This window comes from Podarcis cretensis (assembly GCF_951804945.1).
Source record: "Podarcis cretensis genome assembly, chromosome: 4".
Classification (NCBI taxonomy): domain Eukaryota; kingdom Metazoa; phylum Chordata; class Lepidosauria; order Squamata; family Lacertidae; genus Podarcis; species Podarcis cretensis.
The window spans coordinates 5,283,178-5,301,549 of record NC_137173.1 but is presented as its reverse complement, the minus strand read 5'-3'; the positions used below and the strand labels follow the sequence as shown (position 1 = coordinate 5,301,549).

Below are 18,372 nucleotides of genomic sequence, written 5' to 3'. Positions count from 1 at the left end.
TGGGCTGTATCTGCCTCTCATCAATCCAGTTCCTGCCGCCACCACCGCTCCTCCCCGGATTCCTTTCTCCAGAGGGAAATTGACTGGTCCGGAAGCTGCTTGCAGACTAGTCAATTCCACTTGTGACATGTGGGGAAGAAGGTGGGGCTGGGTCGCTGCCACTTAAATGGGGTCGGAAGGACGGGGAAGGTGCCCGCGGCGTTGATCTTGTTTGTTTTGCTCTTTTTGAAAACGACAATCTGCACACAGCCAGGGACTGCAGGGTGAGATCATATATTCAGGCGGACAAAATACCTTCTCAACATCGAAAGCTACTTGAGAGGCTGTCTGCATCTGGACAGGTGTCTCTTAAAAGCCCGGAGGCAGTCTTATCTATATAGTCCGTGGAATACACTTTCTGTGGGTGGGTTTGCCAGCGTGGACAGAGGCTGGCATCTCACCACCTGCCCTGGGCAACCTCCCTCGATCCTTATGGCTAAAGCAAGGTGAATTGTCAGGTCCCTGGGCAAAGGGGTTCTGTGAGCGGTGGGCGGCTGCTTCTTCCGAGGTTCCTCTGAGCATGGTTCACGTGGGTTGAAGATTGTGGAGAGACACTGGGAATTCCAGCATAAAGAGCTCATCCATCTTCCTTCAGGATCTGATGGAGATCCACTAATTCTCGCCCATAGCAAGCAAGCAAAGGCAGCGGCGTCAGGAAAGGGATACATGTTGGCCCAAAGAGGCTTGCCCCCTTTTCACCGGACAGCGTCAGGTCTGACCCCCATCTTGGGGGAGTCTGGCCATCAAGGAGACCATACGGCCAGCCTGCAATCCTGGTCTGCCAAATATCCCCGAATTTCTCTTTCTCTCTCCAGTTGGGCTGCTCAACCAAAGTGCCGTCCTTTATTCCAGAGGCAGCAGGCTGGGGGGTGACCGGATGGCTCACAAAACTGGCCTCCCATTTGGGAGAAAGGTCAGGTCCGAAAAGTACCGGGGGATGCAAACAATTTACAAATTCCATCTCCATCTTCCTGCAGTGGGGAGTTCCTACCTGAGCTGCAAACGCAGCCGAGTGTTCGTAAGTTAAAAGGAAGCGCCGAAGTCTCAGAAAGAGGTAAATAAAGAGGCCTGGAAATTCTGCAGGGCAGGGGGGAGATCAGCCCTCCAGCTTGTGTGGGGTGGTCCAGTGTTCCCCACATTTCTACTCGGTCTCTCGACTCCAGCCCAAAATTCCTGGTGAGTTCATGAAAAGGAAGCAGAGCTCGCCTCCCCCATCACTTGCTGCTCACCTGATCGCCTCTGGAAATGACATAAATGGGGTTCCTTTCTGCTCATTCCCTCCTTTGCTCACTGATGTCCACTTGGCCAAACTTGATTTTCTGCGGAGACGGTGAAGCACGGGGGAAACCACTGTAACAAAGCCCTTACGCTCTTAGATTCCACATCGTCATCAGGGACCACTGGCTGGTGAGACCCTTCGTGAAAAAAGCTGGGGTCAGGAGGGACTCCTCGCTCAGAATCACTTGACGTCAGGAAAAGGAAACAAATTCTCCTCTCTTGAGGACAAAATCTCTCACAACACGGAAACCAGCCAAGGTTGGAGACCAGGGCTGGGAGCAGCTGTGTCCCTTCAGACCGATGCTTGCTGGACTGCAACTCCCATCAGCTAGGATGATGGGATTTGTAGTACAGCAAGATCTGGAGGGCCTGCGCAGAAGTTCCCAATACCTGATACAAGCAAGACTTCATTTTTCCAGACAGAGTTGGGAAACGGGTGATGCCTTGAGCAGGCCAGGTGACTGGCAAGACCTGCCATTCGCAGCCTGGGAGAAGAGGACTCCGTCCAGCCCAGTGAGACGAATTCATGGTTGCCCGGCGAGATGATGGCTGTTGTTCCCTTAAGGTTGAGCCGGGCCCCGCCCCGCAGGACGAAAACTAGCAGCTACAGGAGGAGCGGAGGAGGGTGGAGGGGAAGCTATTCTGTGGGGCACCCAGCAGAGGAGGCTAGTGGCGCTCAGTCCAAGGCAGTTAGAAGAGGTTGGCCTTGAGGGGGTTGGGCTTCCGGTGGAAGGAGGAGAGGACCCCAGAGAAGGGGCCCGACATGGTTTCGGCCGGCTGCCAGGCCTTCAGGAGGTCGGCCGTGTTGGTGGGCCCGTTGCTGGTGCTGACCCCGGCCCACAGGGGCGCCTTGAGGGCCTGGGTGGCGTGGCCAGGCCCCAGCCCCTGCTGCCCCGTGCCCGGGCTGGGGCTCAGGCTGTTGCCGGGACTGTTCAGGCTGCCCGCGATGGGCAGGGAGGCGGTGCTGTCCGGGGTGGGGCTGCAGTTGGATTCCTTGGACTCGTCGTCCTCTGAAGAGGAGCGGGGGTCCGGCTTCTTGCTGGCCGAGGGGCCGCCGTTGCTGCCATTCTGGCCCTTGGCGTTGGCCGCCCGCTCCTGCTTGCGGAATTTGGCACGGCGGTTCTGGAACCAGACCTGGATCAGAGGAGGAGGAGGGGAGGGCAGGTGAACAACAAGCAGGCATTGGGGTGGGATAGAGAGGGGGAGAAAGGGCTGCAGCTCAGTGGCAGAGCAGCTGCTTGGCATGCAGAACGTCCCAGGTTTGATCCCCAGTGATAACTCCCGTTAGGGCTAGGAGAGGCTCCCTGCCTGAAATTATTTCATCATCATCATCATCACAGCTTTTGGGAGCTGTGCATAGGTGACCACCCTGGTGAGAAGAAGGCCTTTTTAAATGAGATTCCTTCACTGAAGCAGGTTGGACAAGATGATCCTCAGGATATCCTCCAACTCTACAATTCAGCCGTTCTATGATTCTGTGAAAATACATAACGGAAACAAGAACAGAAACTAAAACCAGCTCCCAGGCCTTCTCTGCATGCTCTCCCACAAACACATTTTAAAAGGAATAAAGGTAAAGGTAAAGGGACCCCTGACCGTTAGGTCCAGTCGCGAACGACTCTGGGATTGCAGTGCTCATCTCGCTCTATAGGCTGAGGGAGCCGGCGTTTGTCTGCAGACAGTTTTTCTGGGTCATGTGGCCAGCAGGACTAAGCCGCTTCTGGCGAAACCAGAGCAGCGCACGGAAACGCCGTTTACCTTCCTGCCAGAGCGGTACCTATTGATCTACTTGCACTTTGACGTGCTTTCGAACTGCTAGGTTGGCAGGAGCAGGGACCGAGCAATGGGAGCTCACCCCGTTGCGGGGATTTGAACTGCTGACCTTCTGATCGGCAAGTCCTAGGCTCTGTGGTTTAGACCACAGTGCCACCCACGTCCTTAAAAAGGAATACAAGAGGTTAATCAGCCCAAGGCCTGGTGGAATGGGTTTTCTCCTGGTGCCTAAAGGTTCTTAATGACTGCTGCCAGTCAGTGTGGGCAATACTAAGGTAGATGGACCAATGGTCTGACTCAGTATAAAGCAGCTTCCTGTTTAATTCAGCTCTCTCCCCCCTCCCCGCACCCCGAACCATGAGGACTAGAATACTGAAATTTATTTTTAGGGGCAGGGCTGCAGCTTTGCATGCAGAAGGTGCCAAGTCCAATCGCTTGCAGGGTTGGAAGGGCTGGCAGAGCCTCAGAGTGGCCCCCAAACTGGGGGGGGGGTACCTAGAGGAATGCTAAGAGGCAAGGGGGCAGCAGGGGGCACTGGGTGTGTAAATGACTATCCAACTTTGACAAACTGGATTTTGAATAAATGTGCCATTAATTGTTACTGCTTTGAATTTTAGTGTGTTCTTACCTTCCCTAATGGAAACTGCTATTTTGAATCATGGTTTTTTAAATATAGGGTAGAACAGTGGGCACTGGGGATGAGTTCATGGAACCAAGGGGGCAGGGGTTCAAAAAGGTTTGGGGACCACAGGGGGGAGACAATATTGAGCAAGGTAGGCTTTCTCTGCAGTGACCCACAGGGAAATGAGAGGCAGCATTACATAGTGGTCAGTGCCGGATTTACATATAAGCTAAACAAGCTATAGCTTCGGGCCCTGCTCTCTTGGGGGCCCCAAAAAAATTAAAGGGAAAAAAACCTGGATGTACATTTCCAAAATATAAGATAAAAAACTAATAGAATAAAACCTACCTACAGCAACAGTGTTTTGTGTTGTGTAGGCTCCTGTGATGTAAGTCATGGGCCCCGCCTGCTAGCCTGCTCCCTAAAATATCACTGGTTTGCTCTTTTCTATATATAGGGTGCCGACATTCTGCATGGACTGGTTGCAGGGCAACGTGTGCAAATGGCTTTAGATACCTATTAGGTCCATAAATTACCATATAGCATATATTCAACACAAAAAACAGCGACTGTTTGTTGTTGTCAAAGGACAGCTGGACATATAAAGGACCCCATAACCTTCAGGAGCTGAGGGCCTCATCAAACCTAAATCTGGCCCTGATAGAGGTTAGGACCTGGGAGACCAACGTTCAATTTCCCACTGGGCCATGAAACTCATGCGGTGACCTAAGACCTCTTAGCCTAACCTACCTCACAGGGTTGTTGTGAGGATAAAATGGGGGGGGGGATTATGCCCCCAGCACCCTGGAGGAAAGTTGGGATATAAGCACAATAAAGACTAGAGATAGCTCAGTTGGTAGAGCACAAGACATGGGTTTCAGCCCATATTGGCCAAAAGATTTCTGCACTGCTGGGGGTTGGACTAGATGACCCCCAGGGTGCCTTCCAACTCTATGGTTCTAAGATATTTTAATTTAAATGCAATAAATAAATTGCTCAGAGCAATTGGGGCTTTCACAGTAGATCAGCCACTGTCCCCCCTCCTCCATCTCCAGGAAAATGATTATTATTTTTCCCCTTTTTAAAAAAGGGGTCAGCATTGTAGCTGCCAGGAAAAGCCTCTCACCTGCACCCTGGCTTCTGTGAGGTCTATTTTGAGGGCCAGCTCTTCCCTGGTGTAGATGTCAGGGTAGTGGGTCTCCGCGAAGACTCTCTCCAGCTCCTTCAGCTGCGAGCTGGTGAACGTGGTGCGAATCCTGCGCTGCTTCCGTTTCTCGTTGATGGTGGAAGGGTCCGAGAAGAACTTGTAGGGAACTGGTTGAGGAGAGAGAAAGAGCCCCTGGCTTAGAAGGAGGAAGACGGGGTCACGTGGCATGAGAGTGGCACAGTGGCCCACGGCATTCCTGCACTGCAAGGGGTTGGACTAGAGGACCTTTGGGGTCCCTTACGACTCTGCAAGTCTATGATTCTGTGCTGCTGAGCTCACCCCTTGTCCATTTCCAGTATTGCGGGTTGGGAACAGCCTTCCCCAACCTGGTGCCCCACAAGATGTTCAGGACTGCAATTCCCATCAGCCCCAGTTGGAACAGCCAAGGCTGGGGATTATGGGAGTTGTAGTCCCAAGACCTGGGGAGCTCCATGCTGTGGAAGGCTAGCTTGGAAGGTAACCGAGGTTCCCCTCTGCATCTCCTTTGGCTTCAACTGTAAAATGAGAAGGTGGCCCTCAGCCAGTCACTGCCTCTCAACCTCACGTTCCACCACCCCAAATCCACAGAATGGAGATAATTCTATGATCCTACCTTACAGGGTTCTTGTAACAATCTCTCTGTGTAAAGCACTTTGTACACTGTAAACAGTGAACTACCAGGGAGATTCACAGCGTTAGGACTAGCATACAAAGCTCTAAACGACTCGGGACACAAATACCTACGGTATGTAAATAACAATGATCTTGGATCCTATGTTCTATTGTATTTTTAATATTTTGTTGGAAGCTGGCCAGAGTGGCTGCGGAAACTCAGCCAGATGGGCAGGGTATAAATAATAAATTATTACTATTATTATCATTGGCAGGTGAGGCCTTGGGGGTTGTGTGGCAGGGCCTTTTCGGTGGTGGCTCCCCATTTGTGGACTGCCCTCCCTGGCAAGGTACCTCCATCTCTCATTGGTGGCCGAAGGATACTGTTCCTAGCAACCCTGAAATTTTCAGCTGGGAAAACGTGATTGTTTTAAAGCTGTTCTTAGAAGTTTTCTAATGATGCTGCTTTAAATATGTGTTTGCCACCCTGGACTCCGTTTGAGGGGAAGGGCAGGATACACACTGAATAAACCACAATGATGGCAATCAATAATATAAGCACTAAGTATAATAATAATAATAATAAATAATAATAATAAATAATAATAATAATAATAATAATAATAATAATAATAATAATTAGCAATCATACCAACCAAGTGGCTTAGAGTTCAGAACAGGATCCTGCAAACTGACCGGAGCCCAACATGTGTGTAGGGAGGGGTTCTTTCCCCACCCCCAATATCAATAGAAGAAATAAATTTTAAAAGTTGAGATGCTAAACTGCAAAACTGGTACCCAAGCTGATGCTTGCATAATTACAGTGAAGATGCAAATGTATATCGCTGACCATCGCTAGGGGAACAACTTAATAATACAACCGCTAAGATAATATAATCATTTAATAATATAGCTGCTTCATAATATAACCACCAACTTCTCTGAAGAGTGGGGAAGTTAAATTAAGAAGTATGCATAGGTTTTCTAAATTATACCAGTATTTTAAAAGCATGTGGCAATTCTGCCAGCAGCCAAGATAGCCTCACCCCTCAAAATTCATTGTACATACTTAGGAGAGCTGTGGAAGAGACAAAAACTGCACCAATGGCTGTTCTTTTAGAGTTAGACAGAATTACACAGTTAGAGTTACACAGTAATCTTTTAGAGTTACACAGAATTCTTTGGCTAAATGAGTCATGAAACTTTTCCTCGGACAACACCTGCAGGTGCTGGACAGACGTCTTCAGACAGCCCCCAATGCTGTCTACAGCCAGTCATCAATGACATACATAAATATAACCGAGAAATCATTTTGTTTTATCCTCTTCTGACTATTTAATATATTTTATAATTAAATTGCTGGGAGTTTGTCAGCAGCACTCAAGTAGATGTGCTGACATAGACAGGCATGCTGTAAATTTCTTAAACTATGGAAAGAAAGGTTGAGTTTTGTAAGGAAGATTAGGTGAAATATTGCAAGGAAGACTATGAAGAGGAATTATTAGTTAAGGGAATTAAAAGTAATAGAGAAATGCAGATTAAGTGATAAAGAACGGAAAATCTTCAGAGGTAGTTGACAGAAGTCTAAAATATTGTGTAAGATAAGAATGTATGTTAAATGACTGTTGGAAATGATATGTTGAAAAATTAATAAAAATGTATTTTGAAAAGGAAATAAAGGTTGGCTTTTAAGGGCACACCCGAAACAGGAATTATCCAGCTCTGCTCAACTCATCCAACACCTCCTCTAGAGGCCAGGGATTAAACTTGAATTCTTCTGCAGGCCAAGCAAATTTTCTGCCATGAACCACGCACAAATGCAACAGTTGTGTTGGGTGTGTGTAACGTGGCTCATGGTAAAACATCTGCTTTGCCTGCTGCAAAAGGACCCAGGTTTACTCCCTGGCCTCTTCAGGGTGGTTTGGGGGCATGGAGTAGAATCTCCTGCTGCCAACCAGTGCAGGCTATATAGAGGTAGGTGGATCAATGGGCTGGCTCAGTTTTGAATAAGGCAGCTTTGACTTCCCCGTGTCAGGAAAAGGGTGTGGGGGAAACCTCCAAGGAGAAGGATGGCGCCTTCCACTTCTAGGCCTCCCTGGAGAGAAAGTACCAAAAAATTGAGACGTTGTTGTTGTTGTTGTTTAGTCGTTTGGTCATGTCTGACTCTTCGTCACCCCATGGACCAGGGAACGCCAGGCACTCCTGTCTTCCACTGCCTCCCGCAGTTTGGTCAAACTCATGCTGGTAGCTTCGAGAACACTGTCCCACCATCTCGTCCTCTGTCGTCCCCTTCTCCTTGCGCCCTCCGTCTTTCCCAACATCAGGGTCTTCTCCAGGGAATCTTCTCTTCTCATGAGGTGGCCAAAGTCTTGGAGCCTCAGCTTCAGGATCTGTCCTTCCAGTGAGCACTCAGGGCTGATTTCCTTCAGAATGGATGCGTTTGATCTTCTTGCAGTCCATGGGACGCTCAAGAGTCTCCTCCAGCACCAGAATTCAAAAGCATCAATTCTTCGGCGATCAGCCTTCTTGATGGTCCAGCTCTCACTTCCATACATCACTACTGGGAAAACCATAGCTTTTACTATACGGACCTTTGTTAGCAAGGTGATGTCTCTGCTTTTTAAGATGCTGTCTAGGTTTGTCATTCCTTTTCTCCCAAGAAGCAGGCGTCTCTTAATTTCGTGACTGCTGTCACCATCTGCAGTGATCATAGAACCCAAGAAAGTAAAATCTCTCACTGCCTCCATTTCTTCCCCTTCTATTTGCCAGGAGGTGATGGGACCAGTGGCCATGATCTTCGTTTTTTTGATGTTGAGCTTCAGACCATATTTTTCACTCTCCTCTTTCACCCTCAATAAAAGGTTCTTTAATTCCTCCTCACTTTCTGCCATCAAGGTTGTGTCATCTGCATATCTGAGGTTGTTGATATTTCTTCCGGCAATCTTAATTCCGGCTAGGGATTCATCCAGCCCAGCCTTTCGCATGATGAATTCTGCATATAAGTTAAATAAGGAGGGAGACAATATACAGCCTTGTCGTACTCCTTTCCCAATTTTGAACCAGTCAGTTGTTCCATATCCAGTTCTACCTGTAGCTTCTTGTCCCACATAGAGATTTCTCAGGAGACAGATGAGGTGAACAGGCACTCCCATTTCTTTAAGAACTTGCCATAGTTTGCTGTGGTCGACGCAGTCAAAGGCTTTTGCATAGTCCAAACCTAAAAGGAGAAAGACGACGCCTTCCACTTCCACACCTCCCTGGAGAGAAAGTACCAAAAATCGAGACGTTGTTGGGGAAAGCCAAATAGCTGGGGTCTCCTGGGTCTCCTGAGCCCCGAGGTGTCAGCCCAGGCTCCTGTGGCAGCCGCTTTGCGATTCTGAAGCCCACGCGGGCGCAAATAGCGGGTGGTGGGGAGAAGGAGACCCGCAGGCCAAGCCTTTTGCTCGGCCTGCCCCACCGCTGCATGGGCGGCGGCCCAGCAACGTCTGGGTGACGCGATCTCGCGCTAGCTAGCGCGAATCCGGAGTGACTCCGGTTTACACTGATGACGATGATGATGATGAGAACGTGAGAAGAGCCTGCTCGGCCCATCTAGACCAGCATCCGATTCTCACAGTGGCCGCAGACATTGCGGGGGCCTGTAAGGAGGATACGAGCGCAAGAGCCCCCCTCTGCCCCCTCCTGAATTTTACACCAACTGGGATTCAGAAGCATCGCCGCCTCCCACTGTGGAGGCAGAACAGAGCCATCCTGGTTAGTAGCCTTCTATAGCCCTCTTCTCCTCCATGAATCTGTCTGATCCTCTTTTAAAGCCATCCTCTCTTAAAGCCACCGTTGTCTCCAGTGGCAGGGAGTTCCACGGTTCAACTCTGTTGCTTGAAGAACGGCTTTCTGCTATGCGTCCTGAATCCTCCGACATTCACCGAATGTCCGCGATTTCGTGCGTTATAAGAGGAGGGAGGAGAGCTTTCCTCCATCCAATTTCTCCAGGTCATAAGATTCTCCAATCCACGGTGACAACTCCATTTCTGCAGCCCTTATATCGGGATTCCTTAAACGCGCATCGCAAGAGCGGCGAGTTTTCAGTTGCAACCCAACTGTCTTTACTCCGCCTCAACTGGCTCCAGTTTGCTGATGCGCTACCCGCGCTTACTCGGGAGTAAAGCCCTCCCAACCCGCCGCGCTCTGACTTGGAAGCGGACGGGCTCCGCCTGCCGCATCCCTCCCTGGGTTTCAGGCGGAGCTGCTGGATCGGCGATGCGCTTCCGCTGGGATCCCTCTGCGCGGCTCACGTGGACTCGGAGGGAAGGGATCCACGCTGGGATCAGGGCCCAATACCCCTGTTGTCCCTTTGGCTTTGCTGAGATGATGTTAAAAATGATCCCAGCGAGGTCGGGAGTCGCGATTTGCTCCCCGCTTCTTAACTCGGGGTTCAGTCGGGGCCACTTTTCGGAGGCCTTTGGGCCCAGGAGGACTTCCTGGAGAGCAAAACATGTACCTGTCTAAATGACTTGGCTGAAAGAATTGAGGGGGTGCTCATCCAATCTGCAGGTTGGACACCAAACTGGGGGAGGGGGCAGCTAATGTAGTAGAATTGGAATTCAAAATGACCTTAACAGACTGAAGCCCAAACGGAGTGGATTTCATTCCTGCACTTAGGCAGGAAGAACCAGATCCACAAATAAATAAAATAAAATAAAATAAAATAAAATAAAATAATAATTTATTATTTATACCCTGCCCATCTGGGCGGCTTCCAACAAAATATTAAAATACAGTAGTCCATCAAACATTAAAAGCTTCCCTAAACAAGTTTGCCTTCAAATGTCTTCTAAAAGTCTGGTAGTTATTGTTCTCTTTGACATCTGGTGGGAGGCTGTTCCACAGGGCGGGTGCCACCACCGAGAAGGCCCTCTGCCTGGTTCCTTGTAGCTTTGCTTCTTGCAGGGAGGGAAGAGCCAGAAGGCCCTCGGCGCTGAACTATGCTGAACAATGGGGGTGGAGACTCTCCTTCAGGTATAATGGACTGAGGCCATTTAGGGCAGGCATAGGCAAACTTGGCCCTCCAGCTGTTTTGGGACTACAATTCCCATCATCCCTGGCCACTGGCCATGTTAGCTAGGGATGATGGGAGTTGTAGTCCCAAAACATCTGGAGGGCCGAGTTTGCCTATGCCTGGTTTAAAGCAGTGTTTCCCAACCTTGTGCCTCCAGCTGTTTTTGAACTACAACTCCCATCATCCCTGACTAGCAAGACCAGTGGCAAGGGATGATGGGAATTGTAGTCCAAAAACAGCTGGAGGCACAAGGTTGGGAAACACTGGTTTAAAGGTCAGCACCAACACTTTGAATTGTGCTTGGAAACGGGGTTGGGGGGGCACCGGGCTTACTAGCAGGTCAAGGAGCTAGGGATCTTGGTGGACCACAAGTCATGAATCAACCGTGTGATGCAGCAGCAAAAAAGGCTAACGCTATTCTAGGCTGCATCTACAGAAGTCTAGTGTCCAGATCAAGGAAATACATATTCCTGCTCTGTCTTGCCTTGGTCAGAGCCCCAACCTGGAGTCCTGTGTCCAGTTCTGGGCAGCACAATTTATGAAGGATGTTGACAAGCTGGAAGGTGGGCGACCAAGATGATCAAGGGTCTGGAAACCAAGCCTGATGAGGAACAGTTGAAGGAGCTGGACATGTTTAGCCTTGGAAAAGAGGAGACTGAGAGGAGATATGAGTGCCATCTTCAAATATCTCAAGGGCTGTCACATGGAAGAGGCAACAAGCTCGTTTTCTCCTGCTCTGCAAGGTAGGACTCGAACCCATGGCTTCAAGTCACAAGAAATGAGATTCCCATTCGACATCAGGGGAAAGTTTCTGACAGTAAGAGCTATTTGACCATGGAGCCGTCTCCCTTGGGAGGTTGAAGAGTAGATTCTCCCTCCTTGGAGGTTTTGAAGCAGAGGTTGGGTGACCATCTGTCAGGGACGCTTTAGCTGAAATTCCTGCATGGTAGGGGGTTGGACTAGATGACCCTCGGGGTTCCCCACCCAACTCTACAATTCTATGTCTGACGAAAGATAAATTAAACCAACTTTATTTTGGTTGCTTTTCGACCTGACTGGCTTTTGTTTTCCATCTAAGATCAGGCGATCCATATTCGTCCAAATGCTCAGCAGGGCTGGGGAATCCGGGTTCCTCAAGAATGTCAAAGTCAGAAGTCCTTTTCTCCCGTCCCCGCCCTCACTCCCGTTGCTTAAAAGGCGAGTCGCTCCTGATTTGGGTAGAGGGTTGTATGTAGTCCGGATTAACTCAATCCGAATTAACGCAGACGGACTTTATGCAGATCGATGAGTTCTCATGCAAGAGAATAGGATGGTCCTTAGATTGTTAAAATTTAAATAGAATATTTTTTTAAAAAATAAATTAAAATAAATTTTAAACCCTGGAACATTTATTAATAGGCAGCGGTGCCGTTATGTTGCCCGGTGGCACCAGGGCTCTAAGGTGGTTATCTGTTTATTTAACTCTGCCCGGGTCGGAAGGAAAATGAGGGGTCGGATCCTGCTGCAGAGATGGAGGAAGCATTCCCAAACGGGACCCTCTCTCTCTTTCGGGCTGAAACCCGATGGCCATTTTTGTGGGGAATAAGCGGCGGCCGCCCGTTGCATTCTGCGCAGTAGGCAGAGTCTTAAACAATAAACAAATAAAGCATTAAAATAATAAATAAAAATAATTAATTTAATTTTAAAAAATTAAATTGAACATATCGTTGGCGTCCTAGCTGTTTCCTGGGTGCCGTTTTTTTGGTCATCATTCTGTTTGAGCAGACGTGCTTGGCCGCAATGCTACGCGCCCTTTCCCCGGGGAGGAAGTCTCCGTGGAACCCAATGAGGTTTACTTCTGAGTAGACTGGCCTAGGCTAGCGCTTGGGGGACGGAACCCAGAGCAGTGCTCTCCTCCAGAGGCGCCCAGGTGAAGACATCGCCGCCTCCTCCTCGGTCTTGAGGAGTGGAATTCCCCCTGGATGGCATTTATTGCTCCGGATACGGGGAAAAACGTGCAGCCTAGTGGTTAGAGCGTCGGACAAGGATCCGGGACTCCAGGGTCCCGATCCCCCTATCGGCCATGAAACTCACTGGGTGCGGGTGACCGGGGGGTCAGTCATTGCCTCTCTCAGCCTAACCTCCCTCGCAGGGTCCTTGTGAGGATTAATTAAGGAGAAGAGAGATAGGCGGGGTATAAATAATAAAAAATATTATTATTATTATCCTTGGTGGGGAAAGGCGGGCTATAAAGGCAATAAATAAATGCAATAAATAAGAAATAAAATGGTGATACTGCTGGAAAAGCAGGCAGCCGCGTCGGATCAGACATTTACTGATAGCCGGGGACTTAATAAATGATTTCCCCAGATGTCGCCCGCCTGACGCGCCCGCCCCTGCTTTCACTCCTGAATTCTTGAACACTCGCCCGCTTTACATCTATACTTCGACATTTGCAATAATCCGACTTGGCAACGACGCGAATTAAATCTGAGCGGCCCACGGTCGTCCAGTCATTCTGTTTTAAACTGAAGCAACGAAAGTGACTCCTCTGTCCCCAAATTGTTGGTTACTTTTTCGGGGTTCGCCAAGTGAAACTCTCTTTTTCACCCCGAGGTCGATTTCAAGTTTGGTCATTTACACAGCTGCCTTGAAATCGACTAGGAATTCATTCTGACCGCATCATTATAAACCAGATTCATTTTCAGGCGTGTTTCCCTTGCAAATATGCATATATTTTAAATCTCAGGTAAGATGCTTAGGGACCTCAAGGGTCTCGCTTTGAGGAGTGGGCCGCCTCCCTTATTTCGGAGTCTTGTTCCTTCAAAACAAGAGACCTCAATGTTTTGATGTTTGTTGCTAAATCCGGATTCGTTTCCTATTTGTTCCTAAATCCGGATTAATTTCCTACTTGTTGCTAAATGCGGATTCGTTTCCTATCTTTACTAGCGAATGAGTGGGTTGGAATGGCTAAAAGGTTGACGAAACCTACATTCGGTCCTTGCAAACCGACTATCATTGCAACCAGTAACAAAATCCGGATTGTGTTTTGCTCTCGCCAGAAATGAAGGGGGAATGAAATAATCCCGATATCGCGCAAAGTCGCTTTAAGGCGGTACATCAGGGCTCGTTTCCAGGTCCATTAAATTCAACTGCAGGCTTTTAAATATACTTCACCCTCTCTCCAACCCCATTGGATTCAATGAGACATTAAGGCCAAACCCCGACGCCCATTTACTTAGGGGGAAAACTTACTTCTCTTACACGGCTAATATCCGATTATTAGATCCTGCCCAAATTCTCCCAAACCGGAATGGCATTTTAAAAGCGCCCCCAGAATGGTGAGATGCGCCGGCGGCTTTTCAAGCACAATGTTACCGGAGGATAATCTCACCCAGCTGCATTTCCCCCTCCCTCAAAAAGCACAGGTGGGGGTGGAGACACACACGTGGGAAAGAGATGGAGATTTTGAGTTTAAATGGTCGTGGTCCTGTATTTCATTTCCTTGATTTTACATCGCAATATCGCCCAGGTGGGCTCATCCCGGGTTGGTCGCAGATCAAACGCGCTGCTTGCCAGAGAAATGAGGCGTATGCAAGGTTTGGAGTCACACAGAACGCTTCGTCGGTGGCAGAATAAATAAAAAAATTAAGAAATTTCCCAGTGGCACCTTAGAGACCAACTAAGTTTGTTCTGGGTATGAGCTTTCGTGTCCACGCACACTTCTTCAGATACCGTGATATTCGTCCGTGGCAATTATTGCAGAGGAAAATAAGAGGAAAGTGGAAGGGGTGTGTTGTGAAGAGTCCCTGGAATCTTGCGCATTGCCCAGCAGAGATTGGGTTGGCTTGTAACAATATCTTTATCCTTGATAGTTTCATTCACGGCATTCCTAGCTTACCTTTTGCTCCGAAGAGCTGGGGGGGCACTCAGTCCCCTCCTCATTTAACTCCCACAATAACCCTCTGGGGTAGGCTAGGCTGAGACTGAGTGACTGCCCCCCCCCCCAAGGCCACCCAGTGAGCTTCGTGGCCGAGCGAGAATTTGAACCCTGGTCTCCCACTCTAACCGCTACGCCACACTGTCTCTCCGTGTGTATGTGTGTGAGTGAAATTAACACCCTGTCTGCCTCTCTCGAAGGGCTCCTGGCCTGTTGGGTGGCGTCTTGCCTATATTTACACAGGAGGAGGCCGAACGAGAATCGCGTCCTTCTTCCACCGCGGAGAATAATTCCGGCGCACCATACGCATTTCGAAGCGTAGGCGCGGATAAGTCACGCAAAACCCAGAATTTCTTTTCAGGGTAGGGGAAAGAATTGCCTTAAAAGCGCCTGGGTTTTCCTCTAAAACCCAGCAAACGTCTTCTGGGGTATCTTAAAGGCAAAACAGATTACCTGTGGCAAAGGTAACCTGTTCGTCTCTAGGATACCATCAGATGCTTCGCCCTTGTCGGTTTTTTTGGGGTTTTTTGCAAACACAAATTAATCCATCAAATTCCACATTGGGGGATTTCTCTTCCAGATACTTTGTAAACGCAAACCCTTTCTCGTCAATTTCCAGCAGAGTTTTAGTTAGTTACAAATTTTGCTTTGGGAATTATTGCAATCGGAGCGCTACAAGGCATAACATAGATTTCCTTTTTTTAAAAAATCCCCTTTAGGCTGCCCGCGTGCTCGACGATGCTCAGCGAAGAAACCAGGTCCTCGACGCTTTCAGCCCTAACCGGATCGCGCCCTTTTTTGTAAACTAGATGAACCTCTCCCCGCCAGCCTAAAAAACCGCCAGCGACGGACGCTTCCTTCCTCCAGATTAATAAATTCCATAAAAAAAATAGTATATTTATTTTTCTGGGAGCAATTTCTGCAAAATATCGAATTAGATTCCTTGATCTAATCCTTCCATTTGCTCTAACCCGATTACGCATTAATTTGTTTTGGCTGTGAACAGAGGGGCGACGGAGCCCTTTAACTCGATTAGGCACAAATGTTATATCTTTATAACTGCATTTTGCAAAATTGGTTTATACCTGGTGGGTTGCGAGCTCCCCCCACCCTCTGCGAAGGGGGGAAAGGAAATAAAGCGGCGAGGGTCGGGCGGGTTGCAAGACAAAAATTGGAACCAGGGAGAGAGAGAGAGAAGGGGTGAGAACCAGCCAGAGACTCTGGGCTTCTTTTGGGGGGTGTATCTGCCTCCCCAATCTTCCGAAGGAGGAGTCCCGCGCTCCTGGCCCCTGGAACCAGCGGACCCCCCTCCGGAGCGGCTTCCAGGCGGGCCGGCCTGAGCCTCCCGCGGGCCGGCCGAAGCCGCGCCTCCGGCCCGCGGGGCAAACCAGCCCGGTGCCCGTCTCAGGCCGGGGGTGCCCTCCTCCTGCGCGCCTCGGCAACGGAGCCCTCGTCTCCTGGAGCCCTGGCTCGGGAGTGGTACCCGGCGGTCATCCATCCCAACCGGGCGGCGCCCTTACCTGTGGCGTAGGGCGAGGGCTGGTGGTCTCGGAGGGCGCCCAGGGTGCAGTTGGCGGTGCTGAGCGGCGGGCAGGCCGGGCTGGCGGCGAAGCTGCTGCGGATGGGGTTGTACTGGAAAGTGTTGGCTTGGCTGCAGGAGTTGAAGTCCGCGTACGCCGACGCCTCCATGGCCGCCATGCAAGAGTCGTACGAGTTCAGGTAGGAGTAATCCATCTTGTACATGGGGAGCCGGGCCCGGGATCTGGAGATCTGCAGGGTGGCCGGCAGGCCCGGGGTGAGAGAAAGAGAGAGGGAGAGGGAGAAAGAGGGGGCCCCCTCGGCTTGGACGGCGGCAGCGGCGGCTGCAGGTGCCTCGTTGCGCTCTGGAGGCGCACCGACGGGGCGGACGGGTGATATAGTTGGCGGCGCACGGGGAAACAAGGGACGAGGCGGCGGGTCCTTTGCATGACAATCTCGCCGGGAGTCGATTGGGGGGAGGGAGGGGCGGCCAGGGAGGGGGGGCTGTCCGCCGCCCCGCCCACCCACCCCTCCCTCCCTCCCTCCCGCCGTCGCTCAGCCAGCCCTTAACCCTTTCGGGTGGCATCTACAGAGCAGCAGGAGAGGCTGCAGGATGAGTCCGTTTGCTTCCCCTGCCAGAGAAGTTTCGCCACACAAGCTGCCACGTATCCCGTGTTTAAAAACGTTAAGGGCACCACGAGAGCCCGCTGGATCAGGCCCATCTTTCCCCGGTCCTGTTCTCATGGGGGCCAAGCAGCGGCTCATACCCTAAAAAAGGGGTAATTTCTGACAGGAGCACTGCTGTAAGGATATAAGAGGAGCTCTGCAGGATCAGGACCATGGTCAGGAACCCCAACTTGGGGGATGGAGTAAGCCCCACCCCGCATAATCTGTCACAAGACTTTGCACAATGCACAATGTTTGCATGGTGATGCCCATCAACTTATGGGACGGTCTGAAGGGGCCTCGGCCCCTTTGGCGTTATCTCCTGTGTCTATGGCGCACCGATTCCAGCTCCCTCGATGTGCTCAGCCAGATGCCCGTTAAGGGAAGCCAGCGAGCAGGATCCAAACCCTAGAGCAACGCTCTTCTCTCCTGGGGATTCCAGAAACTAGAATTCAGAAGTATCTCTGCCTCCGACGTTTGCTGGCCTCGCCCCCAACCTCCTCTGGTCCAAAGGGGAGATGATAAAGGACCCACACATCTAGCTTGGCTGTCTCCCTCTCCTTCGCTGGTGGGAGGGAAACATCCTGGCCTGCCTTGCAGGGCTGTTTTACGAGGAGGGCTGTGCGCAGAGCCCGTGCTGAAACCTCTCCAGCAACGAAATCCTGCGCTCCTCCTCCTCCTCTCTCCCGCGCCCCGTTTGTTTTCTCAGCGTTGACTAAGAAAGGACTTTGCATCCTAGAGCGGGAAGGTACCCCAGGGGACATCTAGCCCAACCCCCGGCAGTGCAAAACTTGCCCAAGTTGCGAAGAAACCGGGGAAAACCGGGGGCGCGTGAAAGTGTAGCTGGGCGCGCGCAACGACAAGGGGCTCCTTTGGCCAGTTGGGCTGTGAAAACCGATTCTCAGGCTAATATGGTTCACGCCTACCTGGCTGGGCACAAAAAATATAAGCGATTTAAAAACTTGGATTTTTTTACTGTCCCCTCCTCTGAATGGTAATCTCTGCATGGTCAAAAAGGGAGGGTAATTTTCAATATTATATGATTTATATATTCACAATGGCGAGGTGCTTGCTTCTGTCGGCTCGCGGGAAGGAGCGCCTGGGGTGGTTCAACAGGATGTGGCTTACTTCCGAGTAGACCTGCCGAAGGTTGTAGGATGAACGGCAGCAGCCGCGGGGGTGGGGGTCCCGTGTGTTGGGGGTGGGGGTGGGGAAAGCAGGTCAGAAGGGGGACCCCAAGCCTGGCACCCAACGTCCAGGGCTTTTTGTTTCTTTCTCAATTTGTGATTCTCAGGCTAAGACGCCTGCCAGACTCCACGAGCGCATCGCTCGCTCGCTTATTCCTTTATTTCGTGCATCTAGCCCAGCTTTTTCTCTCAAGGTGACGTGCGTGGTTCTCTCCCTCCTCGTTTAAACTCTACAGCAACCCTGCGAGGTAGGGGAGGCCAAGATGCCCAAGATGCAGGAACTGGCCCCCAAAGTCACCCATTGGAGCGGTGGATTCGAACCCTGCTCTCCCGGGACCTAGTCCGACGCTCTAACCACTAGGCCACGCTTCTCTTCCCTTCTGTGCAGCAGCGTCCTGTTGGGAGGTCGAGGCAGATTTCTTGGCGCATCCTTCCGTCCAGCTGGGCTCCTCTTGGGTTGACTCCAGCCGAGAGTGGCCTTGTCACCTCTAGCTAAGGGGATCCGGGAGCAGATAA

At 50.5% G+C, this 18,372-nt stretch overlaps 1 protein-coding gene across 1 annotated transcript; it reads right to left on the bottom strand.

The window, feature by feature from the left end:
• Positions 1-750: 750 nt before the first annotated feature.
• Positions 751-16,397, bottom strand: PHOX2A (paired like homeobox 2A). The gene is made up of 3 exons (XM_079974136.1): positions 16,006-16,397; positions 4,839-5,026; positions 751-2,451 (listed from the first exon to the last, which is right to left on the bottom strand). Exons 1-3 carry the CDS (start codon positions 16,226-16,228, stop codon positions 2,008-2,010), a joined length of 855 nt encoding a protein of 284 aa, XP_079830262.1. The 5' UTR covers positions 16,229-16,397; the 3' UTR covers positions 751-2,007.
• Between the last annotated feature and the right edge of the window lie 1,975 nt (positions 16,398-18,372).